General features: G+C 50.3%; 8 protein-coding genes across 8 annotated transcripts; 3 read left to right on the top strand and 5 right to left on the bottom strand.

The window, feature by feature from the left end:
- Positions 1–5,584: 5,584 nt before the first annotated feature.
- On the top strand, positions 5,585–7,058 carry CTRU02_206479 (proline oxidase; the record flags this gene model as incomplete). The annotated part of the gene is made up of 2 exons (XM_036730089.1): positions 5,585–6,186; positions 6,245–7,058. The coding sequence occupies 2 exons, from the start codon at positions 5,585–5,587 to the stop codon at positions 7,056–7,058; spliced, it is 1,416 nt and encodes a 471-aa protein (XP_036578062.1).
- Positions 7,059–7,205: 147 nt separating this feature from the next.
- Positions 7,206–8,105, bottom strand: CTRU02_206478 (uncharacterized protein; the record flags this gene model as incomplete). The annotated part of the gene is made up of 1 exon (XM_036730088.1): positions 7,206–8,105. One exon carries the CDS (start codon positions 8,103–8,105, stop codon positions 7,206–7,208), a length of 900 nt encoding a protein of 299 aa, XP_036578061.1.
- Positions 8,106–9,517: 1,412 nt separating this feature from the next.
- Positions 9,518–12,021, top strand: CTRU02_206477 (C6 transcription factor; the record flags this gene model as incomplete). The annotated part of the gene is made up of 8 exons (XM_070204726.1): positions 9,518–9,621; positions 9,681–9,865; positions 9,955–10,119; positions 10,189–10,730; positions 10,792–11,065; positions 11,123–11,298; positions 11,347–11,533; positions 11,597–12,021. 8 exons carry the CDS (start codon positions 9,518–9,520, stop codon positions 12,019–12,021), a joined length of 2,058 nt encoding a protein of 685 aa, XP_070061830.1.
- Positions 12,022–12,141: 120 nt separating this feature from the next.
- Positions 12,142–12,818, bottom strand: CTRU02_206476 (ycii-related domain protein; the record flags this gene model as incomplete). Its single annotated transcript, XM_036730087.1, has 4 exons — positions 12,142–12,171; positions 12,248–12,414; positions 12,482–12,537; positions 12,625–12,818. The coding sequence occupies 4 exons, from the start codon at positions 12,816–12,818 to the stop codon at positions 12,142–12,144; spliced, it is 447 nt and encodes a 148-aa protein (XP_036578059.1).
- Positions 12,819–13,542: 724 nt separating this feature from the next.
- CTRU02_206475 (uncharacterized protein) lies at positions 13,543–16,061 on the bottom strand (the record flags this gene model as incomplete). The annotated part of the gene is made up of 2 exons (XM_036730085.1): positions 13,543–15,346; positions 15,409–16,061. Coding segments are annotated over 2 exons (2,457 nt in total), but the record flags the coding sequence as incomplete, so codon positions are not given.
- Positions 16,062–17,051: 990 nt separating this feature from the next.
- Positions 17,052–17,725, bottom strand: CTRU02_206474 (DUF567 domain protein; the record flags this gene model as incomplete). Its single annotated transcript, XM_036730084.1, has 2 exons — positions 17,052–17,338; positions 17,401–17,725. The coding sequence occupies 2 exons, from the start codon at positions 17,723–17,725 to the stop codon at positions 17,052–17,054; spliced, it is 612 nt and encodes a 203-aa protein (XP_036578057.1).
- A 3,063-nt stretch (positions 17,726–20,788) lies between these two features.
- CTRU02_206473 (uncharacterized protein) lies at positions 20,789–21,235 on the bottom strand (the record flags this gene model as incomplete). The annotated part of the gene is made up of 3 exons (XM_036730082.1): positions 20,789–20,935; positions 20,992–21,130; positions 21,183–21,235. The coding sequence occupies 3 exons, from the start codon at positions 21,233–21,235 to the stop codon at positions 20,789–20,791; spliced, it is 339 nt and encodes a 112-aa protein (XP_036578056.1).
- A 1,729-nt stretch (positions 21,236–22,964) lies between these two features.
- On the top strand, positions 22,965–23,663 carry CTRU02_206472 (uncharacterized protein; the record flags this gene model as incomplete). Its single annotated transcript, XM_036730083.1, has 1 exon — positions 22,965–23,663. One exon carries the CDS (start codon positions 22,965–22,967, stop codon positions 23,661–23,663), a length of 699 nt encoding a protein of 232 aa, XP_036578055.1.
- Between the last annotated feature and the right edge of the window lie 1,723 nt (positions 23,664–25,386).

The following is a 25,386-nucleotide window of genomic DNA, read 5'->3' as shown; positions in this document are numbered from 1 at the left end:
AAATATATAACTTTCAAGGTCGGTCTAGCCCGAACCTCTTTGTAACCTCCATATTCATTTTCTTTCGAAGTTGTCTTCTTGGGGTAGATAAAGAGGTTCTTAGTATAAAATTAAGAGCGGATGCATTGTTACTATTTAATGCGGAACTCAGGCCCTCAAACTAGATCGTTCTTGGATCATAAAATCCGTAGTAGCTTCATAATGCACGAGCGCGCCTTGTCATAGTGCGGGGAACGCCACACGGCAATAACGGCACTCAGTAATCTTAGAAACTCTGGTGGAGCAACTGTCATCCTTCAGTCCTGAGCACCGAGTTCCGTCTCCACTTTATTACGCATTGGTCGACTAATTGCGGTCTCTTTATTTAACATTAAGTAGTGTTGTCGTGCGATCTCTTGACCACCTTGCCCTTGACATTGGTTGTCTTCCTATGCAGCATCCAAAAGCATGTATCATATTTGGGTTCCCTCATAAATGGCTGTTCTCTCAATATGCCACCTACACAAAGGGAAAACATTGATCATACATCGCTCTTTTACTGCCAGTGCAATTGGATGAAATTACTGTAGCGCAGGATCGATCTACCCTCTTTCACTTGAGAATCTTCTGGCTTTCGGTACTTTTCACCTGATAAATGGATGTATTTGCGGTTGCTTTGGGCATCTTCCAAATGTATAAACATTTGATAGTATTCAATTGTAGCTCAGATACTAGCCACATTTTGGACTTAAATGCTGAAGCCAAAATTTGCACATAATAACAGATAGGGACGCTCTCAGTGCTTTCTTCTCATCGCCTCCAACGGAAAGGCTATTACTTCTGTACGTTGTTGCTGGGCCGGCGGACTAGTCCTAAACGAAGGCCAAGTTGTTGAAGACAGGATGAAGTAGGTAGGAGTCTGGCTAGACCGCAAGCACTCGTTCCATAGGCTACTGCTTCCGCATGCAGTCAGGATGACTAGAACCACACTATCTTTTATCACCGAAACATCAGTCAATCGTGAAAATACTGTGCGTATCAGATGGCCGGTGAGTACAAACTTAAGAGTATCGATCGTGCTGTACCAATAGCAGACAACACCCAAGAATTACACTATGTCCTGCTTCGGATCATTGATGAAAGCCTATTCATGGTTTTTAAAGGTTCTAAAGCAATTTAAGGTCATTTTCTAATTGAAGTAGCGGTAAAGTGGATACTCAGTGCGTAAGTTGCTCTAAACGCTGATGTCCACAACTCCGCAGTTACTCTGTCTCGCTACTTGGGAGCGGCTGCGAAGTAATATTTTCAAAATTGGCTATAAAGACTCTCGAGTTATCTAAATAATATGAATAAAGATCAACGTTCCATTATGAAGTCTCAAATTTTGCAAATCCAAAAATAAATACAAAAAAAGGTCGCCATCCTAGGTGCTACTGGGGAGACCGGCCGCCCTGTTTTCGATGGCTCCCTTGGCGTGGCAAAAGCCTGTTAAGAGTCGATCATCTTTCCCTCCCCAGAGTCGCTGCATTAATTCTAAAACATTCTTTAAAAAGTCATTCACGTTCCTCGTTCGTTAATACTCGCTGTAATACATCTATTGGCGTCGGCGAGTCCGTCTAGTCCCCGCGTTGTTGACGCTCACGAATGTCGTCAACCACGTCCTCTTGCGCAGTGAGAATCAAACTCAGGCCATCAGGCGAAGAATACTGGCACCAAGTGTCCAAAACCAGCAGCTTCGACAGCATTAACTGGAGAAAGTTAGAAAAGGGCTTAACGCCGGATATCGCAGAGTTATAATGGTTCACCCCTGCACCCAAACCCCGCGGGACACGCCGATCACTTGCTGTTAATTTTAAAAGAGTTGAAAAACAAGCGAGATAAACAACTTCAAAATTATGCTTGTGTTTCATTTCAGCTACTCCCTAACATATCCAGGTTAGATGATTTGGAGTTTGTATCACATGTCGCCTCAGACTGGTTCAATTACAACCGCTACAGTTGTTAACTTGGAGAGAGGGTTTAGAATACTCAAACATAGCGATTGATTCATGGCAATACATGTTACGACCCGTAAACAAGGATAACAGCCGAACGACCCACTTAGGCGTCGGGCGGCTAGGACAGGACATTTGTACTACATGATTGATTGATTTATTCCTACTCGGTTATGAAGCCGCTCTTATGCCAGCAGCTATGCCCGGAAAGCGGGGTTTGGCAGGTAGCCGAAGCGTCGACAATGAACAGCGACGCCCCACTTCGCCCTGATGTTGCATCAGGGCCAGCTATCCCCAAGCTCCCCACTATGTTCTCTATTCTGTGTGTTTGTGCCCTCTGTTGAAGAAGTGTGTTGCTCTCCTGTCTGCTTTCTCGCTTTTGTGTTGCTCTCTAGAATGCTTGTTTTGCGTCCTCCTGCTTCGGTTCAGTTGGTGCTGGTAGCACCGTATCTGGTTCTTTGTACCTACAGTCTCCCCCCAGCGCTCAGCTTTGTCTCTTTGTTTTGTCCGTATCCTCCCGGACTTGTATATGCCGTTTTCTCAGTTGCATCTGTAAATTCTTTGTTGCCTCCTGCCGGGTTCCTATGTAGCCTCTTGTTTCTTGCCTGTTGACCACTATTGCCCTCCACCACATTGGCCCAAGGGTCTTCCACGAAGCATAATGCTCTACTGACTCCGACATGTTCGATTACTAGGTATGAGAGCTCCCGCACAGATTCCGCAGACATTGTCGCGCGTTGAAGGGACACCAATCCTTCTTCGCAAAAGGGGCGACAGGGGACCAGTCTGTCTGTGGTCTGTAGTATTGTGTGGCATCGATCGTAGCATGCCTAATGCCTAGTGCTTTCTCCGTGCGGAAGGTGATACTGTTCTGTCGGACTCATCTTCGTCGTTGTAGGACGTTGCAAACTTTGTCGGGGGTGACAGGTGACCCAAAACCTGTCGGCGGCTGTTGTGTTGAAGTTGATTGTTTGGGCGCAGTCTTAGTGCTTCGTGTAGCGGCTTGTGGCTCGCCTGTGGTGGTGGTAACAGTGTTGTCTATTGATATGTCGTATTTTGCGGCTTGCTCTCAAGTTTTTCATTGTAGTCGGGGCGTGCTCTGCGGCCATCTTGGGCCCCTTTGGGACGTAGAATCAAGGCCGAGGATGGCATTGCATCGAAGGGGGCTCTATGGCCGCGAGCACGCGTATTTGGGGCCGTTTTTGCTCCGATTTTCAAAAATTTCGTTCTCGCTGTTGTTGATGTTTTTTCACATTTGTACTACATTGATTGATTGATTTATTCCTACTCGGTTATGAAGCCGCTCTTATGCCAGCAGCTATGCCCGGAAAGCGGGGTTTGGCAGGTAGCCGAAGCGTCGACAATGAACAGCGACGCCCCACTTCGCCCTGATGTTGCATCAGGGCCAGCTATCCCCAAGCTCCCCACTATGTTCTCTATTCTGTGTGTTTGTGCCCTCTGTTGAAGAAGTGTGTTGCTCTCCTGTCTGCTTTCTCGCTTTTGTGTTGCTCTCTAGAATGCTTGTTTTGCGTCCTCCTGCTTCGGTTCAGTTGGTGCTGGTAGCACCGTATCTGGTTCTTTGTACCTACAGTCTCCCCCCAGCGCTCAGCTTTGTCTCTTTGTTTTGTCCGTATCCTCCCGGACTTGTATGTGCCGTTTTCTCAGTTGCATCTGTAAATTCTTTGTTGCCTCCTGCCGGGTTCCTATGTAGCCTCTTGTTTCTTGCCTGTTGACCACTATTGCCCTCCACCACATTGGCCCAAGGGTCTTCCACGAAGCACAATGCTCCACTAACTCCGACATGTTCGATTACTAGGTATGAGAGCTCCCGCACAGATTCCGCAGACATTGTCGCGCGTTGAAGGGACACCAATCCTTCTTCGCAAAAGGGGCGACAGGGGACCAGTCTGTCTGTGGTCTGTAGTATTGTGTGGCATCGATCGTAGCATGCCTAATGCCTGGTGCTTTCTCCGTGCGGAAGGTGATACTGTTCTGTCGGACTCATCTTCGTCGTTGTGGGACGTTGCAAACTTTGTCGGGGGTGACAGGTAACCCAAAACCTGTCGGCGGCTGTTGTGTTGAAGTTGATTGTTTGGGCGCAGTCTTAGTGCTTCGTGTAGCGGCTTGTGGCTCGCCTGTGGTGGTGGTAACAGTGTTGTCTATTGATATGTCGTATTTTGCGGCTTGCTCTCAAGTTTTTCATTGTAGTCGGGGCGTGCTCTGCGGCCATCTTGGGCCCCTTTGGGACGTAGAATCAAGGCCGAGGATGGCATTGCATCGAAGGGGGCTCTGTGGCCGCGAGCACGCGTATTTGGGGCCGTTTTTGCTCCGATTTTCAAAAATTTCGTTCTCGCTGTTGTTGATGTTTTTCACATTTTCCATTTGTACTACAGGATCACGGGAACAGCGGGAACTCACTCGGCACGGAAGAACTATGGTACAAGTCACGTGACGATAAGATAAGGAAACGATCAGTGGAGCACAGGACGGGACGCTCAGTGATCAGTTGGGATCAGTTGGCATTGCCAACTGATCGCGATCACCTTATGCACCTAGGTGATCACCCCCAGGTAGACAAAAAACACTGTTCAGGACTTGTATATAGTATGACCTGAGCCTGGCTCAAGGTCAGACTTCCATAGCTCTTCAGCAATCAACTTTGTGATTACCCTAACCGGTACTTTCAGCTATACCTAAGTGACGACTACTCTACGACTCTTGTTGAGGCCTTGACTGATCACCAAGACCTTTGAAGATCTACGATCTATTCGACCAGGACCACGGAACGACTGTTACTACTCTCAATCCCTGGCTTACTGTTAACACAAACCCACTGTCAGTTAGCTGGCCGTAACAATACACTTGTGCTGTATGTAACCCTAAGTGATTGCGCTCACCCAAGAGGGGGGCAAGTACAGCGTATAGCCATGCAATATAGAAGAACACCCAGCTCTTTATTAATTCGAGCATTTGTATAAGTAATTCTTGCCTATCATTATTTTACTCTCAAGTTTACAGCTCTTTGTGATATGCCGATGTCGGGTGCTGCGTTCAGACGTGGCGGTTTTGAAATTTGGGGGTGTCACTGGCGTTGTCGGAATGGCACTCCGACATTGAGCCAAGCGTCCGATCCGATATGTCGGAAGCCCGCACCGACCAGTTTCTTCAAGGGTTGCCCCCAGTCTGTCGCCTCCGACACTGCAAAAAATAGTCATTGTTATCTAATGAAACTCTACTCAAAGGATCCGATAACGCCTCTTCTCCAGATTTTGGGTCCCGTGGGATACAATTACTACCAATGGCATCCATTCTTTCATCTCGAAGTTGCATCTTACCCATCCACAAGTGGATCATGCTAATTGGATGAACGCCGCTAGAACCCGTGATATGCAGAGCCTCACAATGACACTGACATTTAGCTCTGAGACAAGATCGGAAAGCCGGTCGGTGTGTGGGGTGGCTCGGCGACGCTCGAGATACTAGTCACGCAGCCACTTTGACACAACAAGCTTTATGCCGCCCTTAGCCGTCCATAACTATATCTAACCCTATCTCTTTCCCCTTCCCTTCGTCATTGGAGTTCCTCATCATCCAAACCCTTCAATCTCACGATGCCTGCCAAACTCGTCGTGTGCAGCCAGGTGTCCGTGCCTCTGTGCAGGTCCCTCTCTCAGGGAGCGGCGAGGAGGTATGTGAGCACCACGGCGGCGAACCGTGTCAGCACCACGGTAGACAAGCCCCAGGCACTCATCCCTCAAGCCACCACCACCACCACAAGAAAACCAGCTCTCTCAAGATTACCAACACCAACTCTCCTCCGATCACTTTTCCTTACACAATTCACATCCTCACCCTTGCTTATGAGGCTATCCCTACCAATCCTGGGCTTCATCACAACATCCAAATCTGCATTATTCAACCCCGACAGAAACCCCATCTTGAACAAGCTACTTCGGTGGACAATCTATGATCACTTTTGTGCGGGAACAAACGTTCCGGAAGTCAGGAAGGCTGTGGAAAACATCAAGCGGACAGGCTACCAGGGCGTGATTCTTAACTACGCCCGGGAAATTGTCCTTGACACCAAGAAGGCGAATGCGGAGGCGAAAGATGGGGATTATGCGCCGGCTTTCTACCAGATGGTCCAGGAATGGAAGAAGGGAAACCTCGACACACTGCAAATGATGCAACCTGGCGACTTTATTGCCGTCAAGTAAGTGACACTCAAGGCTTTAATGCAGCGAATTATAAGACTAACATTCACAACTTAGGGTTACCGGTGCTGGCCCCATCGCGGTTGATGCCATGAGGGGATGCAAGCCCATCCCTGATGTTCTCCGTGAAGCCCTAGATGAGATTTGCGACGCCACAAGACAGCAAGGATCCCGCGTCTGGATTGACGCCGAGCAGCAGGCCCTTCAACCAACTTTGGATGAGTGGACGATTGATCTCATGAGACGACACAACCGCGAGGCACGCCCCTTGGTCTTCAACACCATCCAGGGATACCTGAAGGGTTCCACTGCCAACGCCGAACGTCACATCGCATTGGCTGCAAAGGAAGGCTGGAGCCTTGGAATCAAGCTCGTCCGCGGCGCCTACATCGAGCATGAAGTCCGCTCTCTGATCCACGACACCATTGAGGACACCCACAACTGCTTCGACAACATTGCCGACATGTTCATCAGCCAGAGACTCCCCAAGGGAGCCGAAGGCCTTCAGTTCCCCCACAGCGCTCTCTTCCTGGCCACCCACAACGCCAACAGCTCCACCAAAGCCATCGCTGCCCACCGCCGCAGATTGCTCGACGGCCAACCGACGACGACATTGGAGTGTGGACAGCTCATGGGTCTGGCTGACGAGCTGAGCTGCGAGTTGCTGGACAACTACGACACCTGCGTTACCGACTCTGGCTTGAAGAGGGACGACATTCCCAAGCCCTTCAAGTACATTCCGTGGGGATCCGTGGCCGAGTGCATGGGTTACCTGCACAGGCGAGCTATTGAGAATAAGGGAGCGGTGGAGAGGACAAAGCATGAGGCTGTTATTCTGAAGAAGGAGTTGCGTCGGCGCATCTTTGGCTAGATGGTTAGAAGGCTAGGTTGGTGTTAAAAGGCGACTTGGTGGGGGGCATGATGATAAAAATTATATCCTTAGATAATGACGAGCGATTTGAATTTCATATATACTCTTATTTTTTTACACAATGAGTGGCTTGCAAATGCTGAATGTTCATTCCCTAGGCTTCGGCTTTTCCAAGTCTTGCAACAACTCACTCTCGGGCATTTCATCTTGCCATCTCTTCCGAGGCACTTCAAAAGTGGATGTGATTCGCCCGTAGGACATTCCACCGAGCTGGCCAACGGGCCGCAGCTTATCCAATTCAATATGACTGAAGTCGGAGTTGGCGGCATCATCTCTGACCCAAAAACGAGTCGCCTTTAGCAAGATCATTCCGGCAATGCTCATACCCTCCTTGGAATGATCATTGAAGTCTTTAGAGTCCACCACTTTTGCTTCGATAGAAAACACCGATTCCTTGACTCTCGAGGGTTTCACGGTGGTCGTGGGCGCTTCATGGAGCCCTGAAATCTCCCATTCTGAGACACCGTAAGGCGCATCAATAGATGTTGCGTTGACCGCCTCAATCATATCTTCCGACACAGTATTTATGACACACTCTCCGGTTTCTTTCAAGTTGCGATAGGTGTCTTTCATTCGACCAGGCCTGGAAGAAAAGCCAACTATAAACATTGGCGGGTCATGATCAATGACCTGGAAGTAGCTGAATGGCGCCAGATTTTTGCTGCCGTTGCTTGATACAGTACTCAAGAAACCTATAGGACGAGGTGCAATCCCCGAAACTAGAAGCCTATAGTTGTTCACCATAGGCCGATCCGGGGCGTAGGGGTCTATCTCTGTATGTTTCGGTTCCGCTGGCGGATGTTGCGAGCGAATTCCGTGGCCATACTTCCAAGTCGGATTAGGTGACTTAGTTACTTCAATGGCAGTGCCGGTATGGTCAAAGTCAGGACGTTTTGCTTGGGCTTCTTCAAACTTGTCGACTCTTTCTACAATCTTGTAGCTTGATTGCGCCGCGGAGGCTGCTGCTGACCCATCCGAAGATGCCATTCTCAAGGGGCCAATTGACTGACCCAGGAACAGCGGGGTTGAGGCCGTAGGTCTGGATTGTGGAGTATTATTAGTTACGTCTTGTCTACCTTAGTCTCATCGACAGCTGTTACCAACCTGTGCAAAAAGAATCGCCTGGTTAAATTGATTCTAGTTGCCATCTTGATTGCTCAAATTTGCAAATGCTCTATAACTACACATTCACTGCGCTTGATTCAGGCCTTTCGCCATTTCAAGCTGAATTTCGTTTTTGGGTTTGACACATCCACAGTCCTGGCGCGCCTTTCCTAGGACATGCCCCAGTAGGTTGGTTGATAACAATCACAAACATGATTGGTTGACAGAAAATGTCGGAAGAATATCCCGATATCCACCTTTGGTCGCGTGCTCGGATGTATGGAATGTCGGATGTGTTCTCCGACATTATGCCAACCATTGAACTAACCCATATCGAGTAGCGGCCAAGACATCGAGGTTCGGCTTCCGAAGATCGACTCGTGTGCTTTTAATAGTCGTTGATGACTTCTAATGTTTCGCAACGTATCTTCAATTAGGTCTTTCAAGGGAAGTTGTTCTTGGCGGATAAGTCATCTCCGCATCACTTTTCGGTCACAACTCCAGCATCTCCTGGCAAACATAGAGAAGCTTACCGCCAAAACCTTCTGACAAACTTTGTCTTAATAAATGACCAAAGAAATCGCAATGAACAAAAACCGAAAGTCCGGAAAAAAGGTTTCCTGGCTTTTAACGGCAAATAAAATCTAGAGCAACTTGGTCGGTGCTCTAGGGGGAACCCCCTTTTCCCCGCAAACATGCCGAAGTGACATGAAGATCGTTAATCTGGTGCCCAATGCTTGATCGGCATGTACCCCAGAAATCAGAATTCTCGACGCCTCTTGCGTTGACATGACACAGTTGGCCATCCCACCTGACTGTTTGTATGTGTCAGTCATGTATATCATCCCCAGATCACCTCCGATGCCAGGAGGTAGGGAATGTGGGGAAAAGCAAGCATCTCTCCGGTTATCTGCGGGCGCGGTACTACCCCAGCCAACATTGATAAGCCAAGTGCTAAGCCTCTTGGGTTTGTCCCAATTTGTCAGAGGGCCAGCTAAATAAAGACAACGCGCTGCCGCAGCCATGAACAACGTCGGAAGACTGGTCCGACATCTCTACGCGACGACAACATTCTCACAACAACTGCTCATGTCAATTGATATGGAATTTTTCGACTCAAGTCCAGGAAATCGTTCAAAATGCCACAATTAAGTCACGGACAATACAAAGTGACGAAAAAATGTCAAAAAGCGTGCGTGCGGGGTTTTTTCCCTCCCAAACCCGAATGTCCCGAAAACGGAAAATTGAGTCACATGACTAACTTTTGAGTCCAAAGTTGCGAGAGATGTCGGGTGATGAAGGTCAAGTGCTCTGGATCGCAACCGTGTACACGATGCGACCGCAAGAAGCACAGATGTATCTTTGCCGCTGAGGACAAGAGGGTATCAGTTCCGGAAAGGTGAGTTGTTTGGTGATCGATGAGTTGCTCAAAGCGGTTCAAAGGCTGACCCACTCCAGTTACCTCCGTGAACTCCAGAGTCGAAACAGTGACCAGGCCTCGGACCGGTCGGTCAGGGCGCCGAGTCGAGGAGATGATGCTGAAGATGTTCCGCCTCGCTACAGTGAGCCGTATGCAACGCCACACCGGAATCCGTTGCCCCGACAGGAGGAAGCGGTTGGCCAGTTGGAAACGCCAAGTCATGGTAAGCCGACATGCACACGCTGGACCCCCGGGGGATCTGGAGATTGAGATCCACCTGCAGCCGGTTTCTGACTGACATGACTTGAATAGACAGCCCACAGCTCGGCGGGGACCCGCAATCTGAGCCCGAGTCCGATCGTGATGAACATGAACACGATCGTGTGCCTCCACACCATGGGGACTTTGGGCCAGGATTCCGGCAGAACCCTTTGGTAGATAATGACTATACGTTTGCGAAAGCCGGTGGCAAGTACTGTAAGTCTATGTCTATGACTCTCGATCCCGGTATCCAACCAATGCATGCATGCTGATTATGGTTCCAAGGGTACATGGGACCGACCTCATCATGGTCCTTTTGCCGTCGGGTGCTAGCCCTGCTTGGCAAGAGAATTCCAGAGGCAGCGCCAGACCCATGGCATCTCCCTCATGAAGGTGCTTTCAGGATGCAATGGAAACCATTAGGTTACAACGAGACGCCTGACGTGTCGAACCTCCCGCCTCTCGACTATGCCAAGTTCCTTTTCAACACAGCCAAGTTTTACCTTGGTGCAGTCTTCTACCTCATCGACGAGCCAGCGTTCATGAAGCACCTTCACGAATTTTATGAAGACCCTTCCGCCAAAGCCAGCTCGTCAAGGTTATGGTACGCGCAGTACCTTTTGATACTCGCATTCGGGAAAGCCTTTGTGGTATCCAGTGGCAGCGCACATACGGGACCGGCGGGCGTCCAATACGCTACCAGGGCAATGGCACTGCTGCCAGATCTGTCGGGTCTTAATCCGGATACGATCTCTTCCATCCAGGCTCTTGCGTTGGCGGCTGTCTACTTCCAGTGTCTGGATATGAGATTAGCAGCATTTCAACACGTAAGGACTCTACAATCAATATCTGAGGCGTATTTACCAGGAAGCTAACACACACTCGTAGATCGGCCAGGCGTTGCGTATTAGCATCGTTGAAGGCATTTACAGGCACATGCCAGAAGAAGTCGTCGGCATCGAGCACTCAAGGCGCTGCAATATCGTCTTTTGGGTGGTGTACACCCTGGACCGCGAGTTTGCCGCTCTCATGGGAGCGCCGAGTTCCATCCGGGACGAAGATATTACCGTGAAGCTTCCTTCTCAGGTCGACAATTCGCTCGACGCACTGAACATGACTCTTCACGTTCGGATTTCGCGCCTCATGGCGCGCATTCTTACAAGTGAGCAATCTGTCATCATTCACAATTGATTGACTCGTGCTGATCTAGAGTAACCAGCTGTGTACGGCGTGGGCAAGTCGTTCGACGGCTCACTTGTCCCCAACACTCAGTCAATCCTAAGGGACTTGGCTCGTCTATCCAGAGATTTGACAGCGCTCCTCGACACCCACTTCCAGGGGTCGGTGAGTAGGGCGTCGAGGATGGCATTGAGACTTATACTCTCGTATCACCACGTACGTAAGACTCGGCAATCCTTAAGCACACTAGCTAACCCACATCAGTGTGTAGTTCTCACCACCCGACCTCTCGTAATGTGTGCCCTGCACATTCATATCGAGCATTCCGACCTAAGGAATACGCAAACAGTCTCGTTGACACCGCCTGTCGCATCATTACTACAATCCTGTGTGGACTCTGCTCAGACAGTTCTCCGAACTCTCCGAGTATTGGGCGACGACGACTTGCTAGGTAAGCTTTTTTGGCACATTCATTTGAACCCGGTTTCCGTACACAATGCTGACTCCCCTTCAGAAGCTTTCTTGCCATTCCAACTGGAAGACGCCTTCTCATCCGCATTCCTCCTCTACCTCATCCGCGTTATCGACCCTTCTTTACTCCATGACGACACCTGGTGCGAGAACATCAAATGCGTCTTGGACAGGATGATTGCAAAGGGAAGTCTCGTGGCTCCTCTGAGAAAGCTGGAACTCAGCCAGCTCGAGCACATCATGACCGCCTTGACTCCCGCCCCGGAACAGGCTCCTACTCCGTCACCGAGCACGGCACATCCGCACCACCACGACCATGGTTCATTCTTGGATCAGATGGAAGAGCCTGGGTGGGACATATTTGATACCAGCGGAATGGGCGGTCTCTCGCCGCAGGCATTACTGGACCTGGCTGAGCGACTGGACGTTGAAGACTTGATGCAGTCTGTGGATCACGAAGTGCAATGACGATAACGAAGGTCATGTAGAATGCAAACGGATAACGTAATTAGCACATGTCTCCGTATAATGATTCAAAGGGATATGCTGTCTATGCTTCTTTTTTTAAACCAGCTGAAGGGCGTTGATCTAGAGACTCTCGCGAATAGCGGAAACAAACTGTATGCAAACAAGAGGTGTTAGCCTCAAATGGTAGCATTCTCCCAGTGAATTGCATCGACGTATGACCACTTACCGGAATTACCTGGGCCTTCTCAAGGTCCCAGACGTCGTTCTTGGCGTAAACATCGTTCTTGATCAGCTCCCATGCCTCATCGGCACTGCTGACGGTGTAGATAATCATGCTTCCCTTGAAAGCAGGCGGCTTTCCCTCAGAGGGGTGTTCCGTCTCAAACATGGCTCCTGTTGCGGTTCTATCAGACCTAATTTCACATCATTCGACGCATAAGAAAAATGTGTGAGGACGCACCGCCAACAACCACCTTTCCAACCGATGCAGACGACTTGGCCTCAGCCAAATGAGTGCTACAACAGGTTAGCCCAGCTCTTGCGTCCACAACGAGATTAAAGCCTCGGGGCATCGCTCGGCTAGACAGGGATATTCCGACTCACGGTCTGACCTCCAGACGCCGTGCCAGCGCGTCCGGCTTATCCGGGAGGATGCAGAGGAACTCTTTCTTTCCAGCGGTAGCCATTGTGCGGTAACAGAAGTTGAAAGGTGAGGATGGAGCAACAAAGTGGCTTCGTGTTACGTATCGAGATGCGGGGAAGAGAGACTTCCGCACGAATTGTGTGGGGATAGACATTGTGGGTTTACACGAAGGTTTTTGCGGAGGTGCTGCGCAGTACTGCTCACTCACCAGGTTCAGATCGTTGAGTACGCGTCATGTGATGTGCGGAGGTTGGGATTCAATCATCACACGTACATTGCGTGCGCCGCGATTCCGAGGTCGGCCGGAACAACCGAGACTAGCCGGAGACCGCCTGTGGCTGGTGCTAATCCGCAAAGCCGCCCCCGGGACTTCCGGCTGTCTAGTCGCGATAATTGTGGCAACACAACGAGTGAAGTCCCACGATTGCATAGGTTCATTGACCTTGGGATAGCAAAAAGCAGGCTTTTTTTTTAGCAAAATGATTGAAATTGCTACAAAAAGTGAGGTCGTACCCGGGTTCGAACCGGGGTTACCGGAAGACTTTGAGGATGATCAAAATCCGGCTGGTTAAGGTCAGGATTGAGTTGAGACATGCAAGGTGTTCGGAATGGAGCTTACAGTGATAACCACTACACTATACAACCGAATGTGTGCACAGAGTGGAGGCACGCGATGACAGCCAGACCCACGAATCCACTCTATAATGGATGACGTCGAGACGCGTCTTGCCAGCACGCGAAGCAGTAAACCACGTTTGGACGACGATATCTTAAGATGAGCAAACTCAAAACCACCATCTCGTATGATCTAGAAATGGCTTTTAATGTATCTATATACTGTGTACTATTATCATTAGAATCTAGCGTGACATGGTCGGCTAAATTATGCCGGCTTCTAATGAAGAATCGACATGGAACTCATACACCTCGCGGCCCTTCAGCTCGATGCTCTTCTCGCCATAAACGAACTTGCCCTGGGTAGCTGTAGGTGCCTTAATCGTGACAAACAGGTCATTGCCCTCAATCTTCCACTCAGCACTCAAGCTGCCGTCAAAGGCTGTGACAACTGTAGCGCTCGCCGTCTTCAACCCCATCTCAACTCCAGCTGCAGGCGCAATGACCCAGTTCTTATAACCAAAACCACCGGTTCCAGCAGCAGGTTGGATACCTGCAGCCCACTCCGTCAATACGTACGTAGCTGCTCCACCCCAAGGATGGCTCAAGCTGGTGAACAAGCCCAAGCCAGGCTCCGACGTAGCGGCGTTGACGTACTCCCAACTCGTGCCGACAGCGCTCTTGTTTTGCGCTTCGGTACCGGGGAGCATGGTGCTCCAGAGGCTGTCAATGAGCTTCTTGCCCGTCTTTGTGGCGTTGCCCATGAACAACGCCGCGAGGAGAAAGCCGTTGGTGTTGGGCGAGATGTTGACGCTGGTGTCATTGGAAGAGACCAGGGAAGTGTCCTTGTATCCGGGGCCGAGTCTCAAACGTGACAGCGCCTCGATGGATCGCGCTGTCTGGTTAGCAGATGCGACTCCCGAAGTAATGCAAAAAGCAGTCCCTGCTACCGAGATGTCTCCCAAAGAGGCGAGCGACAACCCGTAGGCGCCAATGTCGTCGTTCCACAGCTTTTCGTTAATCGCACTCGCCAGCGAGGCCGCAACCTCACGGTACTTCTTCTCGGATTCGGTGTCGTTAAGAGCAGCAGCCACATCTGCGGCGCCGACCAAGCTCTGAACAGCCTCGCAGGAAACGGCCGATCCACCGTCCGCCGGTCCAGAGAAAGCAAAGCCGCCATCAAAGGACACGAGTCCCGTTGTGGAGTTTATTTGCGGGAGCAGCCAGTCGATTACTTTCTGCCACTGCGGCCAAGTCGATCGCGCCCATTCGAGGTCGTTTGTAAGTCGCACATGATCGTGGAATCCCATGAGACCGAGGAGCTGGTAATCCTGCAATCCGTAGCTTCCCGAGGGCGCCAGTGCAGTAGCAATGGACTTTAGGTCGTATCCTAGATTAGGCGAAATGCTCAACTGGCCGTTCTGGATCTGTGTATCCAGCGAAACTTGCAGAGTGCCCCTAGATTGATCAGTGCGTGACGTGCTGACAGCCAGGATGCGAGCCGTGTGGTAAAAGTCGCCCAGCCAGACAAGTCTGTCACGCTTCGGGCCGTCCATGCATATGCTTTCGTAGTTGGCTCGCGTGCCGTATTCGACCAGCACTTCCTGACTGGTCAAACTGTTCAAGTACAACGTCGACCCGTTGGCAGTATCATAGGCATGCACATTTTTAAAGTAGGCTGCTTGGTCTTGGTATGCGCCGAATCCGAAGGAGCCGGTGAAGTCTGGCGATCCTCCGTAAGCCATGCCTGCAGATGCAAGCGCCCATGGGTAATCGGATCGAGAAATGTTCAGCACCTGCGTGTCGTTGACCGAAACTGTCAAGTGGCCGTTTGGCGACATCGAAGTCGAGATGCGGTACCAGGTGTCCTCCTTCACGGCGAAGGGAACCTTGAAGACACCCAGATGATAGCTGGTCAACGTGGTTTGGTTCACAAAGTCGGGTCCGTAAGCGAGGGAAATCGTGTTTGGTGGCGTTAGAGTCGTGTTGGCGTTTTCAAATCTGCTTCCCTCTGGAAGTTCGCCAGTGAGCATTAGTGTGTATCCGTTACCTGCGATCGCTGGCTCCCTGGGATTGTATTAGTTCATGGCTTTTGGTACGTTGATTGTTGGAAACTCACCGTCGTCCACCAGCTGCCACCCTTCTTGATCTTTGTATCGAAATCGACAGTGTAGTTCGTCCAAGTCGTGCCTTTCCACGTCAAGGAGGGCCTCACACTGGTTGCGAGAACTCCATTCTCCTCGTCCACCTCCCAGATGGCCTTTTGTGTTCCCTTGTCAACACAGGCAGCGATTGCTGCTCGAGCACCAAGCTTCCAAATTTCATTAAGCTTCTCATCGTCACTGTGGAATTTCCCGGGTAGATTCTCTGGCTCGACGGTGTCAATTGTCGCCTCGAACCCAACGTTCGAGAACGAGATCGTCCCATTGGTCAAAAGCCTGATTGATTGCCATTTCTGGCCTCCCTGAATGAGGGGCGACACCACTTTGCCTGCGGCGGTGATGTTGAACGTCTCCACGCGAAAACTGTTTCCCAGCTGATTCGAAAAGCTGTACGGTCCATCGCCGAAAGGATGATTTAGACCGTCAAAATGCTCGGTGTACTTCACTTCGATTTGCGTGGGGCGGTCGACAGCCGAAACGTCAAAGATCGGATATCCCCCCCTCTCGGCCCCATAGTCGAGCGTGGCCACCGGAATTTCCGGGGTAAGCGTGAAAGGGGCAAACGCCTGTGTCTGCACTTGGGCTTCTACACCGAGAGCTACACCGCGAGGAAAGAATGTGCTTATGGTGAAGGATGTTAGAACAATATCTCCTTTTTGTGTGTTTGTCGTTGGGGAGGTGCTTACCGGTCAGTGGAAGAGTTATCACCTGTCACCAACGGCGAAGCTCGAGCCGCGGCCGCAACCCATAACAACAGAAGATGAATTGTCATAACTCGTGCTGCTTTCTAGCTGTCCGTAGGATATGTGACGGAGAAGAACTCGCGACTAGATCGCAATCCGATCCGCCTGAGAGAGTTGGGACGGATGGGAGGATGTTACAGGTTGGATTGCAAACACAGACCCAAGTTGCGAGCGTCCCAGTCAACAAATGAACAAACGATGCTAAAGCTCGAGCTTTTAAGTTTGAATGCTCGGGAAATAAGATGCCGAGCTGGAGACGAGATATTGCTCTCCATTGTGGCTGTCAATTGACAATATTTCGATCGACTCTTAGATCTTGCTATCCTCCCACAACCCGATTGGACCGCGCAATCCATTACCAATTTCTACGTGAATTCTCCGAAAAACATGTCCCCCAAAGCCTCTGTAGTTTGCGGGGAAGACGACAAGTAATGTCATTGGGTCACGAGCCAAGTACACGAGTCGCTGCTCGGGACTTGAGCCGGTATATGAGCTCGGTGGATCATTGTCGCAGCCCCAAACCGATGGTGGAGCCGAACCGAGCCGACACCAGGCCGGTTGAACTTCATTCAAAGCGCCTTCGAGGTCTTGCTAGATGACTTGATAGCATGCCGTTCAAGTGCATCTGATCCGGCTTAGTAATCCCCATTATAATTCGCTTAGTGTTGTTATGGAGTCTTGTTACGAAAAAGGACAAAGTGCGCCGCGAAGAGCCAATTATTGCTGGAAAATGTATACTTAATTCGGATAGGTGATATTAACAAGAAGCCGCGCCACCTCAATTTCCTCCACCACACGATGCATATGCTGAACCGAATGTCGTAAATGCTGCTCCATACGAAAGTCACGCTTCCAGTAGTTCTGACATCAAAGGAACAGACCCCCCTTGTCGTTCTTCTTCTCATCTAAGCAAATACACATAGCCGCCATCAACGCCATGTCCATGCCGGGAGCCACTGTAAGAGAATACGTTTGTTTTCCTCCAATAATGTCACGCACCCTGAGCATGTTACGGTCAATTCGTGCGACCACCTGGCCGGTGCTGGTGTCGACAATGTCCGCTTGTGTTGACATCCAGTTTCCTTTCATTTGGAGAGATTCGCTCTTGCCAGTACTAGGTGAAATGAAAGTCGCCGTCGCCTTAGAGCCGAGAACTAAACGTACAGTTAGTTAGTTATCAGGTATTTGAACCATGGGGGTTATATGAACAACATACGTGCGAAGCTACTCTTGACTTCCATTATCTTCCTGTCTGAGGGGTCGATCGCGGCGAACGTAGTGTGAATATGGAAGTGTTCCTTGACGATGTCGAAAAGATGGGTCCCCGCCATGTCAAAGACAGACTTGCGCCCGGAAATGGACATGACCTTGCCTTGCACTTTGAAGATTGGCTGGCCGTTTGCAAGCTTAATGTCGAAACAGTCGCCAGTGAGGGAGAGCATCCTCTCCTTCAGGATTAGGGTTTCTGTTTGCTTGGCAATCAGTTGGGGAAAGACGCCAACGGCATTGGTGGCCTGAGCCAGCTGTACAGGAGCTGCCATCTTGGGGTGTGTCGGGTGAGAAATAGCTTGATGGAAGGTTTTGTGATTGAGGAATTTGCGACAAGAGTGATGACGAGAATATGAGCCTGATTTTAGGTGGTCCAGGTGTTATTTTAATATTCAAAGGTCGACAGACATCAAAGCAGGCTTCAGCTGGACGAGATATGGAAAGCTACACGTGAAAAGCATCAACGGTAATGCCAAGAATGCGCCTGGCACTATTGACTCTAATCCCGACGGCTGGCCTGCATGCGGCTGAGTAGGAAGGGATGAAGGAGAGGACTATGTCGACGCCACTAGTGATGACTAAATGAATTAGACTCGCTTGTTAACCTCTCCAAAGCGAGGAAACTACCCGGCAAGATGGTTGGGGAGGAGAGGCCTCATTAGACTTCCCAATCGACGTCAACGGATGAAACTCTGTGGCTTCAGCCACAAGAAGGAGCTGAGATGCGGGGATAACGCCTGGCCTTAACTTTTAAAGGGAAGAACAAACGGTATGACTACGAACCGGGGATCGACATAAACGCCAAAGAGCGTGCCAAAGGAAAGTGGCACAGACCCAGATTAGTGCTCATTCCTTTATGAATGGTGCTATTCGATACACAGAGTCCGTGCAATAAGAGAAGCTCAGACAATGTCTTTCATTGCAAGGCAGACCACGAAGATGGTTGGCGATTTCGAAGCAGTCTGGGGGTGAAGTAACCATCATTACTAAGTGCATGCCACATGAAATGAAGCATTGTTCAGAGGGATTCTGCACAGACTTTACGATTATCCGCTAATGTATGCCCAAGGCTTTCTGTCAACCGCCACTCTGGTTTTCAGCGAAGGTTTGATGGCACAGCCATAGTGCAGCACTCTGCTTTCAGCTTCAGCCACCTTTACCTCTTACTATCAAAGATACTTCTCACAAATTCTCTCAGCCACAAATCGCGTGATTATTCAATGGGTTTGTCACATGTGTACACTGCATATTTCAAGCTTTCTCCTAGATGATTGGCTACAACGCATTCAACAATGAATCTTGTATCGCCACATAGTTTCAAACAAATCAGCAAGAACATTGAAAATGTTTCCAAACAGCAGCCCGATTTGCTGACCTGCCTTGAATTTTATGTCACCTGCAAGCAACACAAATAGGCGATCTTGAGAGATCTCAACTCAACAAAGACACAGTGAAACAATGAGCCACATCACTCATCGGTCCACGCTTGGTCACAGCTGAAGCACTTTGAGTTTGGATGGTCCAACCCGCCAGCGCGGTAGGCTGAACGATTATTCCAGCTATGGCTTTCTGATTACGATTGTCCAAGCAAACATCCCCAGGTCACGATGGTCCGTGAAACATTGTGAGTGTCGAGTCCAAATGGAATTGATCATCCCCGGCGCCGGGCCGTCAGTACTTACGGCGTACGGCCTCTTATGAGACTTCGCCGTGATTCTTGGATTCCGGGCGGACCTCTCGGATCTTCGAAACTCCGACTGGCCGATGCCGACTTTATCCGTACCGGGGTCGGATTTTGCGTCGGAATCGCCCCACCCTGTACAAAACTCGGTGTATCATCGGGGCATTGAGTGTGATATTACAAACATGTTCATACAGGTCGTATCCTTCATCGATTTCGAAGCAAAGACCACCTCTAATCTCGCTGAGCCCTACAAGGCATTAAGACCGTGTTCGTATAATGAATGCATGAACGTCTCAACGCGTCACCCAATTGTGGAAAATGGGAATTATGGCACAGGTACTGAATATTCACAGGCTGCTCGGGCCACTGTTTAAACAAGAAAAGCTCATACCGTACCAGTTGTTGCACGTGTTGGCTATTGATTGTTCCACTTCCGCGGTTTCCGGATGTCCACAAATGCAATTCTTAGCAATCCACGATAGGTAACAAGAGCCTGTTTTGTGCAGTCTTTGATGGGTTCGACATCAGGGTAGGGACTAAATCTGGAACAGTGCGGTATGCAGGGTGCAGATTCAGACCAGGGTGTATCCCAGCTTTTACTTGGCAGGGCCCTCGGAGCTCTGGCGCGGATGCAACCGACTATCACCCTTAATTAGAGTTTCGCCAAAAGAGGCCAGGAATATCCAGGTTTTACAGCAGCTAACTGGCACGACATGTGGTCTAGATTCCCACTTACCGGCGGACTTCTAGCCTTTTAGGGAAAGGTTCGTGATGTCTATGAATAGGAAGATGGGAAAACTATCCACCACGATCTTTTGGATGCGGTTCTGGACTTTGGCTTCAGAGAATTTTTAGTGATTATCATGTTTTTTTTTGCAAAATGCGAAAGCACTGATCCATGAAGTGATATTCAGGAAAGGTGAAGAAAGAGGAAAAGCTGTTATAGTTGGAGCTGCAGCCAGGGATGAAATCATTTTCATGGGGGTCCACTGATTCTATGGATTGTGTTTCAGAATTTTTCATTGGGGACGCTTGGAATCCAATACGATGTGAATTTTCAAAAAGCAGCTTTTTCAGCAGGTATGCTCACTATGCGATGGGAGTTCGGCCATCTTCCCCAGGTTTTTGTTATGAAGTGTTGGTTCTCGCCTAATGCGAGAAATGCACTAAAAAACGTACAGCCATGTCATCGTAGCTTGGCTAGCCAAGGAGCAAGATGACTTGGGTAAAATGTCATTTGTAAGGCTTAACACAATGTGCACAGGCCATAAACACAAACATCACTGTTTAGATTGGGGATAAGAAAATTGAATGCATAAGTTAATCATCTATAGGACAAGTCTTAATGATGCGAGCAGATTGAGGATACACGACACCACACTGCAGGTATACGAACACCAACAACGCCTAGATTTCGTAACTAAACGGACCATTTCCGCTAACGATTTGTCAAAAGCCACTTCCTGGTCAAGATGTTTGTTTTGTACTCGTGCTCCCACGCACCATAATCCAGAGGACCGGCTAAGAATGTATGGGTGGAGCATGATGATGATGTCCCAGTCAGCCTTATGAACAGGCTAATGCTGGTTCATAGATGCAAAGAAAAAGGCATAAGCCTTAATATCTGGACCCCGGCGTCTCCGCGAGACGCTTAGCAGCGGCCGCGAACATCCTTAGGCGCGGCCTTGCAGTACAGGCCCTGGCCGTCGGCACACTGGAAGCCGGAGGTGGCGACCTCGCGGCACGCAGCCTCCCACTCCTTACCAGCAAGCTGGTCGTTGTCACCCTTCTTGACGCACTAGCGGGCCGGTTAGCGAGTCCGTTGGATTGGTAAAGGTACCGAGTGTCACTCACGCGTCCGGAAGCCTCGTCGTAGACGCCAACACCCCACTCGTAGTTCTTGGAGCTGTAGAGCTCGCAAGCCTTGGTGGTGATGCGCCAGTTGTAGCTGTCGCCGTTGTGGCAAGCACAGTTATCGTGCAAGTCGGCCGAACTGGGATTAGAGTCAGAGAAATGTCTTGAACGGGGCAGCTGGGAATACGTACGCGACAGAGAGGAAAAAGAAGACGGAGGCGACCTTGGCGATAGAGAGCTGCATTTTGGCGGTATTGATAAAGATTGTGTGTGGGAGTTTGTTTGGTGAAGGTAGTGACTGAAACGGAGTTGGTTGTGAAATGAATGAACTGAGTTGGTACTGATTACTAGATCTGAACCGAAGAAAAGAATGTGTGGGCGTGAGTGAAGCTGGGGAGTAAACTTCATGAGCCTAGGGGCGGAACTCCAGACGGTTTATATCGACACTTCACTTACCTCATGCGCATGTTACGAATCATGGCAAACTCCTGAGGATCAATCTATCGCTCCCGGATACCGCACCACTCGAGCTGTGCCAACCAGCGGTAAAGGTCATCCCACCTCTCTTCCTATCTGGATATCCACCTTATCCGCGGTCACGCCCGGCAGGCTGTCACCGAGTTCATGGACCCCCGTGGCCCGTAAAAGGAGTTTCATCGTCATTGACCGCGGAATGGCCGGTGGATGGATGTTACCTCTGGGCGCCCCTCTAGGCGGTGCAAAGACGAGCGGAGTCCAATCTCCCCCATCTCGCTACCAAACTACATGTGCGCCTTACGGAGGAGCAGCTGAGAGAGAACCGGGCAATCCTTCAGCCCTTTGGGGCATCACTATCATTCAGCCTGTACTAGTTGGGTTGGCTGATCCTATTTGCGTCTGATGGTGGGCATCGTGGTCGAGGGGAGAGACGGGGTCAAGCAGGGGGTGTTAAGGAATGCATGAGCTAATAAGTTCCTTCCACATTGGGCTGTATACGGGCATGGATGATGTCGCATGAAACGGTGAACCGGGGCCCGCGTTGAGGTTAGCATGACTCGGTCGCTCTGCCGAAAGTCGATTGGGTGATGGGCCACATCAAGAGCCGCACAACTCCACGCTCCGCTCACCTTGTGTGCCCAGGCTTGGTGTCTATACCCTCAATCTGAAACCGGAAAACAGCAGTATTTGCCTTGTCCAAGTTCGTCCCAGACTGCGTGTTCTGCTGGCGTTCTGCTGGCAATGCTAATTTACAAGTTTCCCCTTCTAATTGATTTTAGGTCTCGTTGGATCGCTTGGCCCCTCTTGAATGGGTCCACCCACCGAATATGTCTTGGCCCTACTTGGTGTTCGTCCCATCCCATCACGTCTGCGATCCATCTGAACCGGTCCCCCACGCCGGGAAGAGACCGAGTGACGAATTCTTTCTTGAGTCAGTTCATGGTCGTATCGCATTTGGGCCTGCTTCAGTCATATTATCACCTTGATGATATCAAGTATCCTAGAAGACCGAATTCGATACCATGATTCCTTGACCGGCTGGTCCGATCACCAGATACTCTCCCATCCTTGACCCCAGATTGCTTCTTGGCGAGGATACGGCTTCCCGATGACCGACACTTTGAGGTGAGCGCGCGCGCGCATGTGCGCTTCGTCTTCTACCTATCCGGAACAAGGGGGCACAGCCAGTGGGAACTATCTTGCGCAGCGGGCAGCCCGAGACTTGTGAACGTGAACAGATACCGAAAGCCTGAACCTGTCAAACTGGAGATCAACCCACCACAGCCGCGACGAAACGCAGCTACCCCCTCCTGTATAAAGATAGCCGCCATCCTCCAAAACACTTGGAACTCATCATTCTGAAAGGCCAGTCCATTCTCCATTACCATTCGTCCCTCACACTCTTTTCTCAAACAACTCTTCCAGTCTTTACTTCTCAAAGCCACTCCTTTTTGCAAAAGACCCATTTACACTCCTTTCAACCCCCTTAAATCAAGATGCGCTTCTCTGTTCTCGCTGCTACCGGCCTTATCGGCGCCGTTGCCGCTGCCCCGGCCCCTGTTGCCCTTCAGTACGATGATGTCGTCGTCGTTGGTGAGGATGGCTCCCACCAGATCATGAAGTCTGCCGAGTACGACGCTCTCCAGGCTCGTGCCTCTCTCGAGGTTGCTCCCGCTGTTCTTCCCCGCAGCGAGGGCGTCTCTGCCCGCGGCTGTGCCGAGTCCACCGAGGTCCAGGTCCTCTCTGACGATGAGTTCCTTAACTGGGACATTGCCATCTCCCCCGTCCTGAGCTCCATTGGCGGCAGCGCTACCGTCTCTGTTGCCAACGGCTACTCCCTCTCCAACACCGTCACTGTCAGCTCCGGTATCACCGGCAGCTTCGCTGAGGGTGTCTTGGGTCTGTCCCTCTCCGTCTCTTACGCCCAGTCTTGGACCACCACCGAGACCCAGACTCTTGGCTTCACCGTCCCCGAGGGCCAGTACGGCCTCGTCGTCTCCCAGCCCAACGTCCGCCGCGTCAAGGGTAACATCCTGTCCGGCTGCACCGACAGCCCCAAGAAGACGGAGTTCACCTCCGACACCTACTCTAGCCAGAACTACGGTAACCTTAACTGGGTCAAGGGTGTCATCCGTCTCTGCAACAGCACCACCTACCCCGTTCCCTACTGCAACGGTGAGGGTGCCCACCGATAAGCGCCTTACTTTGCCGCCCAACATACCGCCATTGATAGCCTCTCGTAGACGAGACCTGGCGAGAGGCATTTGCCAATTTTGCGAGGAAGCCATCAAACCTCAGGGACGTCTGGAACGGATAGGAGTTTTGGAGGTCTTCTCTTAGAACCACCCAGGACACTGCCACGAGTTAATGTCAATACACTGTCCAATTTTATACCAACATCTACATCTGTTATGCAACTTATGCTTGTCATTGTGTTCTGTTTAGTGTTTTGGGCCCTGGATAGAAAATAAGATAGACTTTAGCAATATGCATTTTCTAAGCTCGTCAATCGCCTCCCCGCCCTACAAGTGAGAAAGTGAGATGGTCAAAGCAAGTGGCTTGGAATCGCAATGCCCATGTCGCTGTTGATGTCGCCTTGGGCCTAATCAAGCCTTAGCCTTGGATATCCTAATTTAAACTGCCGCTTTTACAGTGACGGCGATGGAGCCTTCAAGGCTTGTACATAGTAGTACTATGCACCCCAGTGCCCGCATCCCGAAATGGCTAGTAGAAATTTCATCGTCAACTCCAGATTGTACGGCATGTAACGTCACACCGCGAACCCCCATCAGTTCTTGTTCTGGTCAAAAAGCCGGGCTTCATGTTTTCCGTCAGTGGGCAAAGATTGTCGCCTCACCTGAATCAATTCTGCACTTGTCCTTTTCAGCTAATTGTTGGCAATCTCCCTTGCCTATTCCGGACTTCGACCGCTAAACGGTAACTTGTTCCCGACGTCTGATGCCTCTCATGGATCGTGAGTAATGTACGCAGCGAAAAGGCATTTCGCCCCGCCGTTCATCAGGAGGGTCTGGGGAATATGGTAGGAGTGACTGCGGCCCGAGGGTCCCAACAACACTGACAGATTGCGTTGTTGCTTGCGGGTAGAGCACCTACATGCGGGAAGCCTCGCCTAACGAGTCAGTTGCAAAAAGGGCGTCGCAGGTTTTCAGAAATGATATCTGATATTCATCAGTCCGCAAGTTCGTGATAATTCCACTGGAGGCCTCGCAAGCGCAATGAGCACATGGATGTCAATATTTGAAATGAACTTGGTTTCGTCAGATGCCATCACCGACTCCATATGTCTATAGAGCAGTTGGTTGCAATCTCATCAACAGAAAGACCTTACCCGCTTGGCCTCGCCGAAAAAAAGAAAAAAAAAAGCAGCATCCCAAAGGGGCACAGTGGGCCCGTCGGATTACTCCACGCTATTCCTAGTGGCTCAGTCATTCCGAATTTCAACCTGGACATCTCCGAGGCGTCCCCTTCGGCTCCCACACTCCTTATCTATCCATCAGATTATATATCACCACACACCAGCCCATGATTGCCTCTGAGCCACCCAATGGACGAAGTACGTCAAATGTAGCTCAGCAGTGGGTGGAGAGCTGTGAAGTGATCGTCACGAAGCTGAGTCAGTTGATGACTCGCTGTAGCAAGCATTGACCACATTTAGACCAATGCCAGCGTCAAACTTTCGGGAAGTTAACAGAGTTTACAGGCACCACAGCTTTATTGCGGGAGATGTTGCACACCCAAGTTAAAACAGTGGCGTCTTAATCGTTTTTATTCTGCTTTACGGAAGTGATCGGCCGTCGACTCGTTGCGTCTTCCGGCACGTTTACCGAGCCGATATTATCCCTCTCCCCCCGAAAAAACACGGAGCCCGGGCCACGTGGGTCGGCGTTTCCCCGTCCT

Source organism: Colletotrichum truncatum, assembly GCF_014235925.2.
Source record: "Colletotrichum truncatum strain CMES1059 chromosome Unknown Contig_0003, whole genome shotgun sequence".
In the NCBI taxonomy this organism is placed as follows: Eukaryota; Fungi; Ascomycota; class Sordariomycetes; order Glomerellales; family Glomerellaceae; genus Colletotrichum; species Colletotrichum truncatum.
The sequence above is the reverse complement of the archived record's forward strand: the minus strand, read 5'-3'. Positions and strand labels throughout refer to the sequence as shown.